The 18136-nt window shown below is 42.8% G+C and overlaps 1 protein-coding gene across 5 annotated transcripts in view; it reads right to left on the reverse strand.

Moving 5' to 3' along the window:
• Positions 1-18136, reverse strand: part of OSBPL5 (oxysterol binding protein like 5) — a 104722-nt gene that overhangs the window by 1335 nt on the left and 85251 nt on the right. For 4 of the 5 annotated variants that reach the window (XM_088525859.1, XM_088525862.1, XM_088525861.1 and 1 more), the window contains exons 9-21: positions 16256-16475; positions 14378-14562; positions 12922-13003; positions 12233-12331; positions 11261-11357; positions 10223-10321; positions 8898-8995; positions 7218-7307; positions 6326-6462; positions 3173-3358; positions 2526-2664; positions 1304-1433; positions 597-699 (exon numbers count right to left, since the gene is read on the reverse strand). In XM_088525859.1, the coding sequence (XP_088381985.1) occupies positions 597-699; positions 1304-1433; positions 2526-2664; positions 3173-3358; positions 6326-6462; positions 7218-7307; positions 8898-8995; positions 10223-10321; positions 11261-11357; positions 12233-12331; positions 12922-13003; positions 14378-14562; positions 16256-16475 (1665 nt within the window). The remainder of the gene's footprint in view (positions 1-596; positions 700-1303; positions 1434-2525; positions 2665-3172; positions 3359-6325; positions 6463-7217; positions 7308-8897; positions 8996-10222; positions 10322-11260; positions 11358-12232; positions 12332-12921; positions 13004-14377; positions 14563-16255; positions 16476-18136) is intronic. The other variant, XM_088525860.1, reaches the window with a different exon arrangement.

The following is an 18136-nucleotide window of genomic DNA, read 5'->3' on the forward strand; positions in this document are numbered from 1 at the left end:
CTGCAAGAGAAAACAAAAGGCTTATGTGTGTGCAGGAGGCAGGTGTGCATGCATGCGCGTGTGTGCACCAAGAGCCCCGGGTTTGCACACAGAAAAGGATCCTGGCACCTCAGGATTTGCCAGCATTTCATTAGCCAGGAGCGACCAACACTTGGCTTCTCTCCAACGCTGTGGTGGCAACGGTTAGTCATTTCAATCAAAAGCACGAATACTACTGCTTTGCAGGCATGAGCCCAGGGCTCGGGCCACAGGGCTGCAGTTCAGCAGCCAGCTCAGCGGACGAATTGTAACACACTCAATGCCTGGTAGTGAGAGAAACCTGTGCTTTCTTGCCTTGCAGAGATTGACAGCCAGCACCTTGTCCAGCCCCTTTAAACTCTTGCAGCGGGAAGTGTCACAGATCTAAGTGTGCTTTTTACATCACTAAGATTTTATCACTGGGCACTGGCTTTGTGTTTCTGGTGTGTTATGTAACCTCGTGACAACCTCGAGTTGCTAATTGCACCCAGAGACTGATAAAGTCAACCTAAAGGCCACAGCAGATACAGGTAATTTCTAGCCATTATGATCATGCTTTGATGTGGAAAAATGGTTACCTGTGTATGTCCTGTTGGGCTTTCTGTAGGGATAAGACAGCTGAATGTATTTCCTTCAAGTGATTCATCTCTTTCCCACACTGAGTGCACAAACTTTCAAACCCTGCAGCAAAGTAAACGAAGGATATGATGTTTTGCGTTACCATCTCTGGTGGCAATGGTGAAACACCATCTAGGCTCACTAAGGCTCACCCCTGAGTGTGTAACAAACCAAGGGGGACACTTTCAGGAGAAAACAGGGAAAAAGGAGATGGGGGACACGATCTTCCACCCTGACTATGGAGGTCAATAGAACGGGTCTGGTGACACTGGCTCAGGGCCACTTCTCTGCTGTCAGGAAACTTCCTTTTTTTTGGCAGAAAACCAAGCCTGCTCCCTAGTTATGGGGAATGCTGTGCTCACACCTGTTCCCATCTCTGAAATATTCAAGGTCACCTCCAACAAAAGCTGAGAAAAAGGAGTGTGGAACTAGGACTGCTTCCTATCTGACTGCTGGAACTCCAGTGCATGTTTTTTGACATGCTTGTACCAAGAGCTGGGAAACCCTTGTCGGCACAGAGAGCATGAGAAAAAAAAGAGCAGGACAGGTGAGCAAGGGAAATGTAAAAGCAGAACTTCCTCTGCATTCGTCTGTGGGCTACATGCCCTCAGTATCAACCAGCTGGGTGGTGTCCAGATTCAAGGAATATGCCTGGTAAAGGTGATACCCAAATACTTGCCGTCATCATCTGACAACTCCTGCACAGACTCTGGCGTCGAACAACTGCTCTCTGTGTTCTGGCTGTGGTTGGATGGCTGATCACTGGCTTTTCGGCGCCTGCAATCTTTGGCAGATCTCTAGATAAATTAGCATTAAAGGAGACTTGGTCACTATCAAACTGAACATTCCTCAAATCTAGGAGACTGTGGAGCCTGACCGCCACCTCAGCAATCTTTAACCTCCAGGCAGCTAGTTAAGGATTTTACACACATGCCCTGTACAAAAGCATTTTCTCAAATGCAAACCTATTTTCTCTCTTTAGGAAACCCATCCATGTTTTTCTCATCCTAGCTTTAAGTGATGCATGCTGGCAATTAATTTTATAGTCATTCTCCTGAATTGTTTACTCACCAGTGCTACATAAGAAAGGATGAAAAGAAGAAAGATTCAGAACAAAATTTTCAGAAGGAAGATTTTTCAGGGCAGATTTTTCAGTAGGTGCCTACAGGACTTAAGCATCACAGAACTTTCATATTTCAATTTGATGCTTTTTGCAAGGTTTCTTCCTACATCTAGGATGGACAAACAAAACCTATTCATTCAAATACTTCTTATTGGAGGGTCTGAAAAACAGTTCTGAATCTAAACCTTCCCATTGTTTCAAATATATTCAGATTTTGGCTATTACAAAAGAAAAGTCTATGCTCATATCAAGATACAAGCTCTTCAGTGTAATATGGATTATATCTAAGTGGCTCAGCAGTTCTACACCTGCAAAGCATTTTATGAATGACATAAATTGCTCTGAAGATGAATGCAGTGCAAGGTGAAATCACCATCCCTCTTTAGCATAAAGGACGGACAGAGGTTACAAGTCCTCCCTAGGAGGAAGTAGGTAATAAAGGCAGATGACAAGGCCTGAAATTTGAGTTGCAGGCCCTTAGTTTTGCACTCCGACACTTTGCTCACATCTCATTATTTTGGAAACAGTGAATACTTCAGCTCAGCCATATTCAGAACCCAGTGTCAGTGACACTAACACAGGATGGGAAGAAAAATACTAAAAAAAATAGGACATGTCAAATAAAATTACTTGCAACTCTGGAGTTAGTCATATTTACTCAAATCCAAACCTTTCAGCCTATGCTGTCATTGCAAAAAAATGTTGCAGGAAAGGGCAGTCTAGTCAGTTGCAAAGGATGCAACACTCCCCCCAAAAGGCTTTGTACCTTGTGCCGTGTAACTTGATTGTTTATGCATGTCATTTTGTGGTTTGACATCCCCGTGGATAAGTGTCGCTCCATGGTCTGAAGTATCCCATTCTTCTCAAATTGAGCAATGTCATTCAAAGGATCCCAAGGTCTTAAACTTTGGAAAACAAAGGAAAGGATCATAAATGCAAGAATTCCCTCAGATGTGAAGAGCAGTGCACCAGCTCCAGATACAGCAGGGTGAACATTCCCCCCACCCATAAGAAGCGGTTCAGCAGAAGCATCATGTGACACAAGCACGTTTCACTACATACACAGCACCCACGAAGAGTGAGGGTCATTCAGTCTCTGGAGCTTCACCCGTAATGTCAGGGAGGACCCACATTTTCTGCTTTGCTGCTCTATGGCAGCAGTATGGATTTGTACCAAAAGCACAGCAGACTTTCCATTGCCATACCCTCATTTCCAGCTATTCCCACTTTTTTTTTTTTTTTTTTTGTAATCAGGAATATATTTTCTAGCAATGCCCCGGAGCTCAGAAAAACCAAACTCTGGGCACGATGTGGGGAATGGCTGGACAGCCTGGCCGAGAGCACAGTGTTTGCTCGCCTGCATGCAGACTCAAACAGCAAGGCCTGCTCCTAGCCCACGACCCTGCCACTCACTCCTCATATTTGTAGTGCCATTCGTTAGTCACGGCATCGTGCCGGAAGAGCAGCGGTTTCCACTCTGTGCCGTTCTCCTTCCTCTCACGTGCGGAGTTTCTCTGCTCCTCTTCCAGCACAAATTTTTCCTGCGTTGCCTTGTGTTGATCACCTTTGTTTATTGCACTAGTTACATCCTGCCAAAGCCTAGAAATAAACACAGAAACAAGTAAAACTGCTGTAAAAAGGCTAAGTATTTTGCCACCTGCAACCAGCTGTTGCTGGTTTTCTGATCTCTAGGGGAACTGTATCAGGATTAGTCAGCCTCAGTTTTCACTAGTAAATTAAAGATGTATTTTGAGAATGGTAAAGATGAATGCTGTGTGTAGGGATCTAACAAAGAAAAGGTGAACTTTCCATTAGATATCATCACCTACCTTATTCACAAAAATCTCCAGTGTTGTCTGTGTGAGTTTTGCACAGCTTACTGAGGCCAGTGGCCTGTTGAGAGGCGATGGATGTATAATGCAGTGTCTGCTATCTTCCTGGTCCTTTCAATCATGTATGTTTAGATGCTTTTGTGCTAATCTCTATGCCTCTCTATGTGCAGCCTTTACATTGATAGCTGAGAAGCTCCAGTAGGTGAATTTGTGTGCAACGCTTGCAGCTGCATTTTTATTTCCACACACAATTAGTAACCAGAGGAAGCCAGTTCAGTCTGCAATAGCTGGATCTGCATTTGTGCTCACGAACTGCAAGCATGTACAGAAGTTTTCACTTGTACTTGTTTTCTGGTGCAAGAAGGTAACCAATTTGTCATATGATGTTTCACTGAGGCTCTTTTATGAGGGAAAATCATTATCTCATTTTCACTATAGCCATATAGAGCAAAATGTGTCAGTCTTCTCTGTAGCTCCTCTAATCAGAGTAATTTAATCTTCAAATCAGACTGGATATACTTTTGAGATTAGCAGCTAGCCATTCCAAAACATTACTGCATTACTGGCTAACCTACTAATTAGAATAGGCATCAGCAGTCCAGCCTGCCCCAGTACTCACAGCTCTACAAATCACCAGTTCTCCCTTTAATGTATTGAAGCATTAGTGCATTTAATCCAGAGCTTCCTGCTCTTGATTTAAAAGGGATACTAATGATTTCATAGTTAACACTTCCAAAAGAGCAATTTCTTAGATAATTAACTGAAGGCAGATAAACATTTTTCCTGTTCTATTTGACACATCACCTTCCCCATTCTCTTGTGAATCAGCCTTTTTTTTTTTTTCTAGAAACAAAGCTTGATATGCTATGAAACACCCAAAATAGCAGTCTGAGAAAATAATGCAGCAGCATAAAGAGCCATTCCTCTAATTCTGGAAGTACAGAGGGGAAGACATAAAATTGCATCCTGACTCCGTTAAGAGCTGCATGGCTGCATGTGCCCGACAATGAGATCGTCTGTGGAAAGCGCCATAATGGCATGAACTTTGAAGACTGCCAAGTGCAGGTGTAAACAGGCAACTTTTGGCACTGCAGAGAAACCTAAGTGCTTCAGACAGCACATAATCTGGATTAGACAGCAATTTATTCATGCAACTGTCAGGATAATAATGAAGCTGGGTGGCATGTCTCTTAGGGATCTCCAAAACGTTTCCCTTTGCCTCCTTCACTTTCACAAATATGTCACAACTAAACTCTGACTGAGCAAAGGGAATCTGCTTTGGCAGTACCCTGGTAAATAGAGAAATCAAAATTCTTTGTCACCAGTGCTGATATTTCTCCTCTTTTAAAATAATCTTCTTCAGAAGATTTAGAGAAGAAATATGCTCCAGTCTGCTCTGATCTTGTGACAAACATAGCATTGCACAAGGGTATGTTGCATGCATAGATGTTAGTACCCTTAATAATCACTGCTGGTCAGATGGCACTCAATGCTCAGGTGTATTTTTTGGTGTTGGATAACCACATATGTGAGATGGCAGCATTGGCTGGTTTGAATGCGGTGCCACACGACACTGCTCTACTTCTTGGGATCCTGGGGTGCATTAAGAAGAGCGTCTCCAGCAGGTCGAGGGAGGTGATCCTGCCCCTCTACTCAGCCCTGGTGAGGCCGCATCTGGAGCATTGTGTCCAGTTCTGGGCTCCACAGTACAAGAGGGATGTGGAGCTGCTGGAGAGAGTCCAGCACAGGGCCACAAGGATGATCAGGGGCCTGGAACATCTGCCCTATGAGGAGAGGCTGAGGGAGCTGGGCCTGTTCAGCCTGGAGAAGAGAAGGCTGAGAGGGGATCTAATCAGTGCCTATAAGTACCTCAAGGGAGGCAGTGAGGAGGATGGTGCTGGCCTCTTTTCACTGGTGGCCACTGATAGAACTACAGGAAATGGCCAGAAACTGAAGCACCAAAAGTTCCACAGGAACTTAAGGAATTTTTTTTTTTTTTTTTAACAGTGAGGGTGACAGAGCACTGGAACAGGCTGCCCAGAGAGGTTGTGGAGTCTCCTTCTCTGGAGATCTTCCAAACCCGCTTGGACGCAGTCCTGTGCCACGTGCTCTAGGTGACCCTGCGTGTGCAGGGGCGTCGGACTAGATGAACTCTAGAGGTCCCTTCCAACCTTAAGCATTCTATGATTCTACGATTCTTGTCCAAGCACTGTCTCCTTTGGCAGTAGGTCTGCGCTGCTGTGCCATGAAGTCCTTGCGCCATGAAGTCCTTCCTTCCATTCCTTAAACCATGCACAGTGACTATATGATTAGGTGAATCTGGATTAACCTAAGAAATCCACAGCACACTGTATTGGAAATATCAGATGAGGTTATGAGGGAGGCTTAAGCTAATTACGTTCCCTCACAAAATCCTGTTATATAGTTCAAACTATTGCTCTGCTCAAGCCAAAACACTCATGTTCTCTGGAGTCCTGGAAGAATTATTACTTTAGATGATATAAAGCAGCTTACACCATTTCTCAACCCACCTACCTGGTTATTTCAAAATAACACTTCATGGAAATACCTCAGCATTAACAGAAAGAAACAAAACAGGACAATGGCAGAGTAATATGAGTGGACAAAGCAAGGTGACAGTCTTTCCAGGAATGCTCTTGGAAATAAGAGCCCACAGAGTCCTGCTCAGTCCGTAGGGAGGAAGCAGCTGTGAGATGCCTGCAGGGCTTCCTACCTCTCTGACTCGAAGTCCGTCTGCTCCTCAAACAACACAATGTGGCGCTTCAACCTCTGCCGTCGCACCTCACTCGTCGGGTTCCAGAATATTTCCGTGTTCCCGTTTTTCAACTCATTTATGTGCACTTCCCCATCCTCAGAAGGAAAATTAAGTGAAAAATTTAGTGACAATCAGAAATGTAAGGAAGAAACTAGCTCTAGCAAATGGAAACTTGCTGTAAGCTGATGGTGACAGGAGGACTTGGTCAGAGGGCTGTTTTCTTCTCTTCAGTCAAGGCAACAATAACAAAGAGGAAGATGCCTAAACATAGATGAGATAAATGCCTAAGTCTCCAGCCCAGTTACCAGGAGCTCCCAACCACAGCTCTAGGCTGTGCCCTTCACCATGCAACTTTACTTATACTAGGCTTTAGCTTATGGGTGCCTTTGAGCTCTTCACACAGGGCTGCCAGGCGTGTAACGGCATTGGCAGGTCTGGTGACTACTGTGAGCTGTCCTTACGGATATACCCTCACGGCATCTGAATCTCTGCTCTTTACCTCAAGAGCAGAGGAATATAATCTTCTATCCCATGAGTTTGTTGTGGATACCCTGGTACCTGGGACAGGTAAGTAATGAACACAACAAGACAGAAGGAAGTGTCCTGTTTTTCACAATCACTTTAAGGTCAACAACCTGTCCCTGGTTGTCTACTGCCCTCTCTGCCCGCTTTAAGTCTAGGACCTTCATACAGAGCCACCAGCTGCAATGGAAACTCTCCCCACCACTTCCAACTTCAGCCCAGGCAGGTGCAAGTTATTATCTGAGTTATTGCACTCAAGGCGGTAAGATCATAGTGACATAAGCGCCACCACTGTCAACTGTCAGCAACTGCGACTGTCAGTTCTTACCCAGTGGCCATCGAGGCTTGCTAGCACTTCTTCTCCTGACTTAATCTTCCCGGAGATTTGATTAATGCTTGTGCTGCCACCAAAGAAGGGCTGCCAGAGGAGGAAAAAAACAAAAGAAAACAAAAAGAAAAAAAGAGAAAATATGATCTGTCTAGTGAGAACTGGAAGGGAGCCGAATGCAGTGACACAGCAGGAGAGAAGGAAACTGCAACCGGCTTGATTTCCACTGGTTCTGGGGAAAGGCAGCATCAACTTTAGCATGGATTTTGACTACCTGCCATTGTTGCCTCCTGTGTGTTTACAATACCAGTATCACTTGCAGAAGACATTGGAAGAAAGAGACATTAGCATTAGCATTCAGGACTGCAAGGCCTGGCCCTCACTGCAAATCCATTTAGTGAAAACTAGACTTCAAGATACACGTCAGTGGCTAAGTCCTTTCCCTTGTCCAGAATGACACTGAAGCTCACACAGCTGTACATGCAGACTCGTCCAAAGATGGGGAATAGCACAAATGCATCTGGGAACACATTTCTTTTTTCCCCTGGGCAGCCATGGCAGCATGGCGCTGCTGAGAGCTGCATCTGGATTAAATCTCCAGCCTGAAGTGCTCTCATCAGCAGCAATTAAAAAAAGAAAAGGGTATTTCCAGGGTCACGGAAAAGATTCTCAGAACAACGGAAAATTTCCTTCACCTCCTGCCTGTCAAACACAGGAAACAGAAGCGACAGAGTGGCCAGCTTTTCCATTTCTGCCATGCAGTATGTTATCAGATATATTAGCTGCTATTTTCTAATAAGTCTGTAGAAAGGAATCTTTTATTTTTTTAAAAAACAAATAAAACACAAAACGCATTGTGTTTCATAAACCATCCAGCAGAGAACTGGCTCACATCCAAAATAGTAACAAAATCTACTGAAAACAGCGCTAAGAAACACTCAGAGCAGAGCATGCCAGCTAAGCTACAGAGACCTCTCTGCAAGAGCCAGGAAGGAAAGGCATGAATTTTAGGCTCTGCAATATTTGTAGGTTTGAGATGCCACTGGCTGAATCAGTTGGCCTCAGGGCAGCGTGTCATGCCTATGGGAAGAACGAGTTTAAAGACAAGTGTATACAAATGTCAGAGGTACATAAGGAAAAACAGTTCACTTTGTGAAGGCAAATAAAGGAAAAAAGATAACTATCCCTAGAGAAAGTGGTTTGCTAAGTTCTCCTCTACATCCCGCAATACCACACATTATGTCAGCAAAGGCCAGAACTACAAACCCCTGCAGGCCCTGTTCTCCATATTTCCATTTACAGGCAAAAAATTGTTTGTTGGAGCAGAGAAGAAATGTATACTTCTTTAAAAACAATTTAACTGTCCAAGGAAAGTTACAGGTCACCACTTTCCCAACTTTAAGAATGTCTACAGGTGCCTTCATTTTATCTGCATACCATAAATTTTGTATTGTCCAGGCTCTCTAGGGGAAGGAATTGCTACACGAACCAGTCAGCCTGAGGCAACGACTGTGCAGCTCTCCAGCACCTCAGCCACTCCAAATCTGTTGCCTGAAAATGGGCACTTGCACCCCCATAATGACATGGTCCCGTAGTCCTGAGAAACACGGGGCTCATCAGATAGTTCTGCAAGTCAAGGGTATGTGCATACAGGAGAGCTACACCAAAGATGTATCCTACCTTTAGCTTGAATTCCAGTTCTGCCCTGTGATTAGTTTTCTCACAGTTGATGGTAACTTTCCCTCCAAGTTCCATTGTCATTGTACCATACAAAATTCCTGAAAAGTGGTAAAAAGAGAATCAAGACGGTCCCCAATGGCATTCATCTGCTTTCCGAATTCAGACTGACTCTCACTGGCATGCTGTAAAATTTGTGGCTTAATTTTTTGAAAAGACGGGGAAAAATTTCTAGGAAATGGCTGGCCAGCCTAGTCATGAAGAATACTCTCCCAAATCCACCTTTCCTACTCTTTAGCCCACCTAGGGAAGGTCTTGATAGGAATCTGTGGCATGCTGATGATGAGGGAGAAAGAGTAACTGAAGTTGCATCCAGCAACTTAGCTTAAACTTGTTCATGAACAGACCCAGCTGCTTCTCGCATGATGCAGAAAGGAGTTGTGATGAAACTCAGTACAATTTCTTTTGACAGAATTAGGGGGACTAGCAATCGTGGAGATTACTTTTTACATATGCTTGCCGTTTTCTGGAAAGATATTTGCAAAAAAAATGTCAACAGAAAGATTTATGCATATGAATAGTTTACAGAAGGCATGATTTATGGAAACTACTGTTTTTACATAGGTAAGCTCCATAAAGATTACCTTACAGGGAAAACATAACAAGGTGAAAAAAATATTAACAGCCAAAACTGGGCTGAACTGTTGCAGGAGTGATTTTACAATTGCAGTTCAAATCCCACCTGGGCTTAGGTTGCTAAGGAGAAATGCAGGGAGTTACAGCAGTGAATCAGCAGCCATCCCGTGCGCTTCAGTGTGTGTTCAGAGGAAAGCCAATTCTGTACTTGCGCACAACATTAAGTATCAATCTCATTGAGGTAGCTGATTCAAAGTTAGATTAACAGAAAAATCAGAAAGAAATCAAAATTTTTAATCCTTTACTCTCAGAAAAACAGAAAATATTACACAATTTCCATGTTAACATAAACAACTTCACAACTCAGAGGCTTGGAAATGAATTTTTACTTTTTCCATCTTCACTTTAACTGTAGCACATATACGGAGTATTTTCTAGTTTATACAGTGTTAAAACTAACTTCCTAATTCTGTCTTCAGCTCTGCATGGGCAAATCAGAAAGACTTCAGTGGCAATTTCCAATCCCCTTATGTGTCCTACAACTCATGCATGGAGCAGTCGCTTCCTAGAATTACCTGGATCTGCAGTGCCTGGTGTCTGAGAGTAAGAGAGCCAGTACAAAAATAGTAAGGGATCACTATGTTATTCTTTCTATTCACTTCTGGCATCCTAAGTGAATAGTTGTAACTTACCTTTACAGTGAGCATATGGCATAGTAATGATGTAATCTTCACCCCTGTTTAGAAACATAAGCTTTGCTTTCCCATCCAACAATGCAGAAAGCGAATTTCCTAGAATTTAAGAGAAGAAATTCATGAATATTAAAAAAGCATGATATACACAGCCACTCATCTTTTCTACTTTAGGAAAACATTTGCATTCAAATGTAGGTCTCTAGTGACAGAAGAGATAGGAAATCCTTAGAATTCAAGACAGAGCAAATCATTACTGTTGGAGGCAGCTGTTTTTAGAGACTTTGCATCGTAGGATTCATATTTCGCTCTGGCATCTAGTCCATCACAGAAACGGCAGTAGACGAAAAGAGCCATTTGTCGGATGAAGAGAGCACTTCCAGGGCTTTAGAAGTTTTCCAGATCCTCCTCCTGCTCTCACAACTTCCGGCATATGATCTCAAATAACACATCAAAGTGCCAGAAGGATAGCAATGACTCTTTAGAAGTGTTTCAGCATAATATTCCTACCTGAACATAGTGCTTGAGAAGTATTTGTCTTAACAAAAAAACTCCATTATTTTAAATATTGACACTGTTTCAGAGCCTTTAGCAGTCCTTCTAGAGGACAATGAAATTAACATATTTGAGGACACTTTGAAGCTCTAGGTTTCAACTCCTTGCAATCTGAGAGATCAATAGATCAAACACATTTATGTAAAGACTGCTGCACAAGTCAGCTGGATGATCAGATCTGATTTGTGAGCACATGCAAAGTAGGCTGACCATCAAGTGTCCACAAATCCACATGAACATCTGCTCTCTGAAAACCAGGTTTCCAAAGCCCTCGGGATTTCTAGCTGGTTTTTTTTTCTATAAATGATCTTTCACTGAGATGGCGGAAATGTGAAGGAGGATGAGGAGATCCCAGATAAGGAGTTAGTGTGTCCTGAGCATTTCTTTGCTCTGAACCTTCACTGCGCTCAGGAGCGGTTGCAAAACACAACAAAACCACTGTCATAGCTGTCATCTGGAGGACATCTATGCCTCATGCCTTACCATAAAACTTGGACCTCGCCAGAATGCTGCCGCTGATGCAGAACCCGTCCTTCCTATTGCTGACGTGGAAGGCTGACACTGGTGGGTGGTGAGAAACCTAGATGAGGAACAGCCAGATGTCAAGAGCAGTCTTGATGGTCCCAGCAGAGTGACAGATGCACACACAACCTCAAAGGGCTCTTGGGAAAGCACAGGATGGAGGCCATATGACTGAATAAGGTTCTATAAGTTCCATTCACACTGTTCTTCTCAGTGTTAAAGGAGGAACAGCTAAACATGAGCTCCTGCTTAACCCTTTTTCCTCACCCCATATTTTCCTTCTGTATATTTGAGACCACTTTAGGCCTACATGTACAATGTCAGATTTTCAAGGCAATAAATGACACTGCAGTTCATGGCAGATTTTTTTTGGCACCATCTGAATAACCTCCATCAAATGGATATACCATCTGAAATTAAAATAGAATAAAATAAAATAAATTCTTTGAATAAATAGAAAAAAAAAGAAGTAAAGTAAAACAGGGAATTCATGTACTGAAATCCACATGGTTATGTAAATCTCAAACTAAATTTTGCCAGGCCAGTTTACTTGTGAATTCTCCCTCCTTTTATCTCCAAATATAGGAGATAAGCCTTCAGGATGGCAGGTTTAACAGTGACTTGTTTAGGTGGTCTATTTTTGACAGAGGGAACACAAACCACAGCAATGTTTTATTAACAATAAGCACACAATAGTATTTCAGAGAAATAGTCTTCACTGAAGAGGCTAATAAATCAGTTCCATGTGGAGGACTTGCATTTCCAGTCTTGAGCCCCTGCCAAAGTTATCAGTAATCTGTGTAAATGTAAAGAGCAAAAAAGGCAGCTACTTTATTCCATGTCCCACTCTGGCTGTTGCTACACAAATCTCTTCTCCTGGGGTGAGATGGGGAAGGTAGTTTTACAAACAGAGGCACCCAAATCAAGACTTGCCTGTTCTGCTATGTAAAACGTGTGACTGTTTGTCTGAGGGTGAAACCAACAGCAGCGAAATGTCTCTCCCAGAATAGGGTTGTATGGCTTTTTTATTCCCTGAAAAACAAAGCGACCAAAACCTGCTAAAAACAAAGATTTGCAATCCAACCTTACCGAGGTAGTCACAAAACAATATACAACTTTTCTCGCTGATGTTTTAAACCACTAAGTCAATTACAAGAATCAAACCAAAGAACTAACTACGGACATTTTCCGGCTCTTTCTTCTTCACCTGAGCCATGGATCCATCTGCTATTCCTGCTTTGAGATGCCCAAGCTTTATTATTTCTGTGACTATAGGCAGCATGTACATACTGATGTGGCACTATGCTACTAGCAATTTTGAAATGAGACCCTCTTTCAATCAATTTTGCATTCAAGGAATCAATACTTACTGATAATTAGTTCTGCCTGCCAGCTGTCAGCTGCAAAGCTCTGAGTTAATCAACACTTTTACATATGAAAACTACCACTGTCTGCTTTAATTCCACCCCAATATCAAACACAACTTTTGTTTTTAAAGTAACCTGAAAAATCTTCGGAACAACAGAACAGGTAAACAGTCCAAGGAAAGGCAGTAAGGAAATATACAACCATAATAGAGGATTTCAATGCCCATTACATCGCCAATTTATACATGCTCTTACCTTTGGCTTCTTATAGAAGCCAGACAAATACCACCTCAAAACTTGCTTAATTCGACTGTATGGATCTTCTTCAAGGGCAGCCCTGTAGGAAAGGACAGAAAATGAGTATTTGAATTCCCTTTATATCATTCACACATCACATTCATTTCATAACAGCATTATGACATGAATTGCAAAGGTCTTTCACCAGTACAAAATAGAAATTAACTTTCGTGCTGCTGACAGTGAAAAAGGTGTCTGCCATTCAAAAAATGGTTTCTTAGTGACGTACATCACGCAACATGCACACGAACTCTTAATAAGTGACACTCCTCACCCTGCATTACTGCCAAAGCCTAATAAAAATCCTGGGGTTTATCAAGTTTGATTGGAAATACTTTCAAGTATGTTAATGTGGGACTACCACTGACACTAGCATTTGGTTACAGTGAACAATACAATGTGGTTCAATACAACAATACTTATGCCTCTAAATCAAAGACAGATCTCGTTTCCTCTCGTTTCCTCTTTGTTTAAAGATTTCAAAGATGGTGTTATCTGGCCTTTTTTAGCCCACTACGATTTCACAGAATAATTTAGGCTAGAAGGGACTCAAGGTCATCTTGTCCAACCTCCCACCCAAGGGCGATATGGGAAGTAAATGTAACAGTAGGATTCCTTGTATTTTTCAACCTGATCAGCTTTGAAATTTTATCTGGATAACTTCTCACAAAGCATGTTTAAAGGAGCATCCATACCACAAGGTGGTTTATTTAACAAAATCTTTGCACCTCTCCAAGCTTCCTCAGATCTCAACACTGAGAAGAGTCATTTCCTGGATTTCGTACGTTACAAATAGGACAAAAACAGCTTGAAAGTACCTTATGATTCTAAAATAATCCAGACGCAGTTAGGTGAACATGAGTAACCTGCGCTGCACACATAGACTGTAAAATATACCACGCATATTCCACTGAGAAAGATGGTCCTATTTACAAGAGTAACAGTTTCTGTTTTCTATGCAGGTGCTCCTAGAAAGATGCATCTGATCAATGGTGTTAGAAGATAATTCCCATTTATTTATAAGCCAAACAATTATCTTGCTTTCTGGGACTGAAGCACTCAACAAGTCTCCCACAGTTTGCATTCTGTCCCTCAGGGCTCTGTACATTGGTACACCAGGAGATGGCACAGCACTGCTCTGAATGCTCACAGGATCCAGTCGAATGCCCATCAAGACTGCTACGTGCTGAACTTTCCTTGCTCCCTGTGCTCATACTCTGGCAGCAGTCCCTCTTTAGAAGGTCTCACACTGCCTGCTGCCGCCCAGCTTGATTTGTTGTGTATTATTCTATACTACTTGGGAACCTCTCAGGAGTGAAAGCACCCTTCTGCCAGTGCCAGACTCACACTGTCACATGTGTTGGTGGAAATAAGAGATTTATAGACAGCCAGGTGGGCTCTGAGTGCTGCTTACTGGGAAAGCAGATCCGCGTGGTAGTAGTAGTCAGAGAGTTTGTTTAGGAATGAGCGCGGCTCCAGGATGAAGGTGGGCAGCACTACCCGGGACAGATCCATGCCTGGCCGCAGCTGCTTCAGCAGGATCCACATCAGGCTCTTGTTTTCTTCTGAGACAGTTTCTGTCTGAGATGATTCACCTGTCTGATGGAAAAAGGGAAGGTCAATGCAGAAGCAAGGAAACTCTTTTCTGCAGGCGCATTTTCAAAACATTACAGGCCTTAACACTGCAGGGTCCACTAGAGCTTACAATACTTATGGGTCAGTCTCAACCTTCCTTACTTATCCAGGTTTTCATGTGTGCATGTGCTGCAAATATAAATCAATTCTATCTTGAAATTGCTGCATGAGGTCATATCAGAAGTGAATCACTGCACAAGGGAAGGATGGTAAGAGAAGAAGAGGCAAGAGGAAAAACAACTTCAAGTCATTTCTGGTTTGCTTTTTCCTCAAATACCTTACCTTCAATAACCCCTTTTTCTCTGCTGTAACCAAAAACTTTCTCAAAAGAGGAAGTTTGCTTTGGACAACAGTATGCCTTATTAACTGTCACGTGCTTGTCTTGATGTACCTCAGCCCACTGCTGATAAAAAACTGCATCATTGCATACAACCTACTTTTCCTTACGTTACTGTCGACGCTGGGGCAAAATTTAACAACTAGTACAACCTGTGCACCTCAGGGGAGGAGAGGCCAGGCATTTGATCAACAACAGAAATCTAATAAAACACCTAAGGATTCATGGAAACTTTTTCAAAGTTTTCATAATTCTTTTATTTCGAAACATGGAAGTTTTGAAAACCGGATGTTTTCCCTGCCTAAGCAATCACACTATGGCCAGGCTTATTTTAAGCTATAAAAAGCATCACTTTGTACAGCAGAAATTTATTCCTTTCTGTTGGGTTTACATGGAGGCTTCATGTTTTTATTTTAAATCACAGGGAGCTTCTTCCCCTGAACTCTCCCCACCACACCACATGCCAGTACTGCCTGGTAAGCTCATTCAAGCACCACAGTAGCAGTCTGCCCTGTCCTATTCCTAGGACAAATTTCCAGTGACAAAAACCAACCCATTTCAGAATTGGAAGCATTTTGTTAGATATTAAGTTCCTCTTCATTTTGCTGTCATTTAATTTTTCAGCTATATCCAGAATCCCCTGTTCGATCCCAGCTGCACGTCTGGGATGGGATTTGAGAGGAGAGGTGCCTCTGCTCCACTCCCAAAGTGCTTCACACCCAGCACCCAGCTCTGGGGCTGTTCGGAGTGTCACAGTGACAACCTGCTAACAAAGGCTCTTGCACAGAACACAAGTGCACCCTCCTGCTGCTAAATGACACAAGAAATCGCATCCTGACAAGAAACAACCATTTAGGAATCAAGCGTCTCAAACGCTCCATTAGGACGCACAAAAAGGGTGTTTCATGCATAACGAGGAAAGGAAAGTATCATATTTTGTATCATGCGAGGAGTGAGCAGCCTAATTGGCAGCGATACATGCTCGGAATAGCAATGATTCTCCCTCCTGCTGGCACTGCGGAGCATGGCCGTGCCAGCGCTACGTGGCCCTTTAATGCAGGACTGGTTAAAGCACTCACTGCTCCTGGAAGCGCGCCAAGGCCAGGCAGCACAGCTGCTCTGCATAATGCAGAATTACTGGAGCACGTGATCATTCAACACATTCTTGCAGCAAGCTGTGCACTGCTTTATCTGTACCACACTGGAACTCACAGAGCACGTCCTTAACTGCATCTAGAGGGCTACTTGACAAATACTATAAACCCAGACACATTTCAATACGAACACGCAAGGCTTAAAATGGTTTTTTTTTCCATTTACCTCCCCAAATTCTTCATAGACCTGTTCAATATAAGTGGTCCCTTTCCCTCCTGGGGAGACCTCTCCATGCAGTTCTGACTGATCGCTCTCGCTTTCATTCGTCTTCCTGCTGTTCTCATGCGTTTCATTCTCTGATTCCTCTACATTGTCCCTCTCGGACTTGTCTGAAAAAGCGTCGTTCTCCAAATGGTGGTTGTTCTCCAAGGCTGAGTCATTCAAACTGAAACACAGGGTTGATTATTTGCTAGGAAAGATTTTTGCCTTCCTAAAAAAAAATTTTAAAAAATCAGTGGAATGTAGCATATGGGGGAAAAATAACACTGTGGAATATATATTTTTTCAATATTGCTATTGCGTTATTTCAACAGGACAGTCCTAAGTCAGCCCTACATTTGGAGAGGCGAGTTTAAAAATCAATACAAGCAAGTATTTTCACCCACACACACACACACACGAACTATCTTAGATAACTTGCTGGCATTAGCTAATGTTGTGAGCAAGAACTCTGTAAGTTAAAGCACATAACAAGAATAGCCAGATAATAATGACATCCAAAGAAAAGTGTAGAAGCTGCAGTCTTCATGCTCTCTGATCCAATCTTTACAGAATGAACAAAAATCCAAAATTAGTCCCTCAGGTGGTTTACAGCATCCATTTGAAAAAGCAGATACAGCTCATACAACAGACGGCAAACATGATGAGATGGACCTGAAATGAGAATTACTAAATGCCTATTTTTTTCCGAAGAAATATTTAGCATAGGCTTCAGCTATGCTATTCAGTCATACATGACTTCACACAAACACCACCTCTCTGCTTGGCTAGCCTAGCTCTCAGGTGCTGTTGGCACCTTCCTCTGAAAATTTCTTATCTCAGCCCTCATGCTTCCTCACATCTGTGAAACAAAGTTCTGGCGGAGCAAATGACTCTTTTCTTAGATTCTTCTGCTTTTCCCCCCTACTCTCCCAGAAACCCTCCTTTCATAAACAGATGTTTTTAAGGATGTCAGATTTACTCCAAGTGGAAGTGAAAATGATATGAAATCTCATTGAACAGTTGTTCACTGCCACCACCAAGACAAGACTTAGGACATTTGGAGCCAAGGAGCTGCCCTGGGGAACCAAAGGGAAACCAGAAAATTCTCATTCTGATTTCTGAGGAACAAAATCGACAGCTTGAAGTGGAGCCAGGCACTTCTGTTCTTCCACACAGTAACAGCACCAAATATACACAATATGCTAAAACCAAAAGCAAAGTTATGAGCTTGAAATAAAATCAACGTAAAGGCTTCCAAAGGGATTTGGATCAGACTTGAAAAGCCAAGAGGAAATGACTATGCTAAAGTCAACAGCTGGCTTCCATTTTACCCAGAAACACAAATAAGACAGCATTTTTCAGGGCTAATTTACTGTTTCAGTCTAATGGAGCTGTCTGATACTAGTGCTTTATTCTCTAGGGTTGTTCCTGGAAACTTTGACTAGTGACCAGACTTCCGTGGGTTAGACGGTGCTTTTCTCCACAAAGGAAACACGCTTTGGCTCTGCATCAAACAAGGAGACAAGCCAGATATGCGGGGTTGCTAAGATAAGAGATGGAAGCAAGAAGAAATGCAGTTTCACAATAAAAGAGGAGTATCTGCTTCTCTTTCAGCCTCTTGTCTAGAATCACAGATTTGCACAGATCCTCAGCCCTTGCTTGGCAGCATTACACAGCTCTCCCCTTCCCATATTTATACGCTACTGAAGACATTGATTTCAACACCACTGTATAATCCTGACTTCTCTCCCAGCAGGGGAGCAGAAAAGCAGCCAGCAGGCAAATGTAGCTTTGGCTCAAGGGAAGATCCCCCCTTGCCAAGTCTCTTGGGGATTGCTTTCTCTG

The sequence above is a fragment of the Tinamus guttatus genome, unplaced genomic scaffold (assembly GCF_059628265.1).
Source record: "Tinamus guttatus ecotype Peru unplaced genomic scaffold, ASM5962826v1 Tinamus_guttatus_pri_ptg000240l, whole genome shotgun sequence".
Lineage (NCBI taxonomy): Eukaryota > Metazoa > Chordata > Aves > Tinamiformes > Tinamidae > Tinamus > Tinamus guttatus.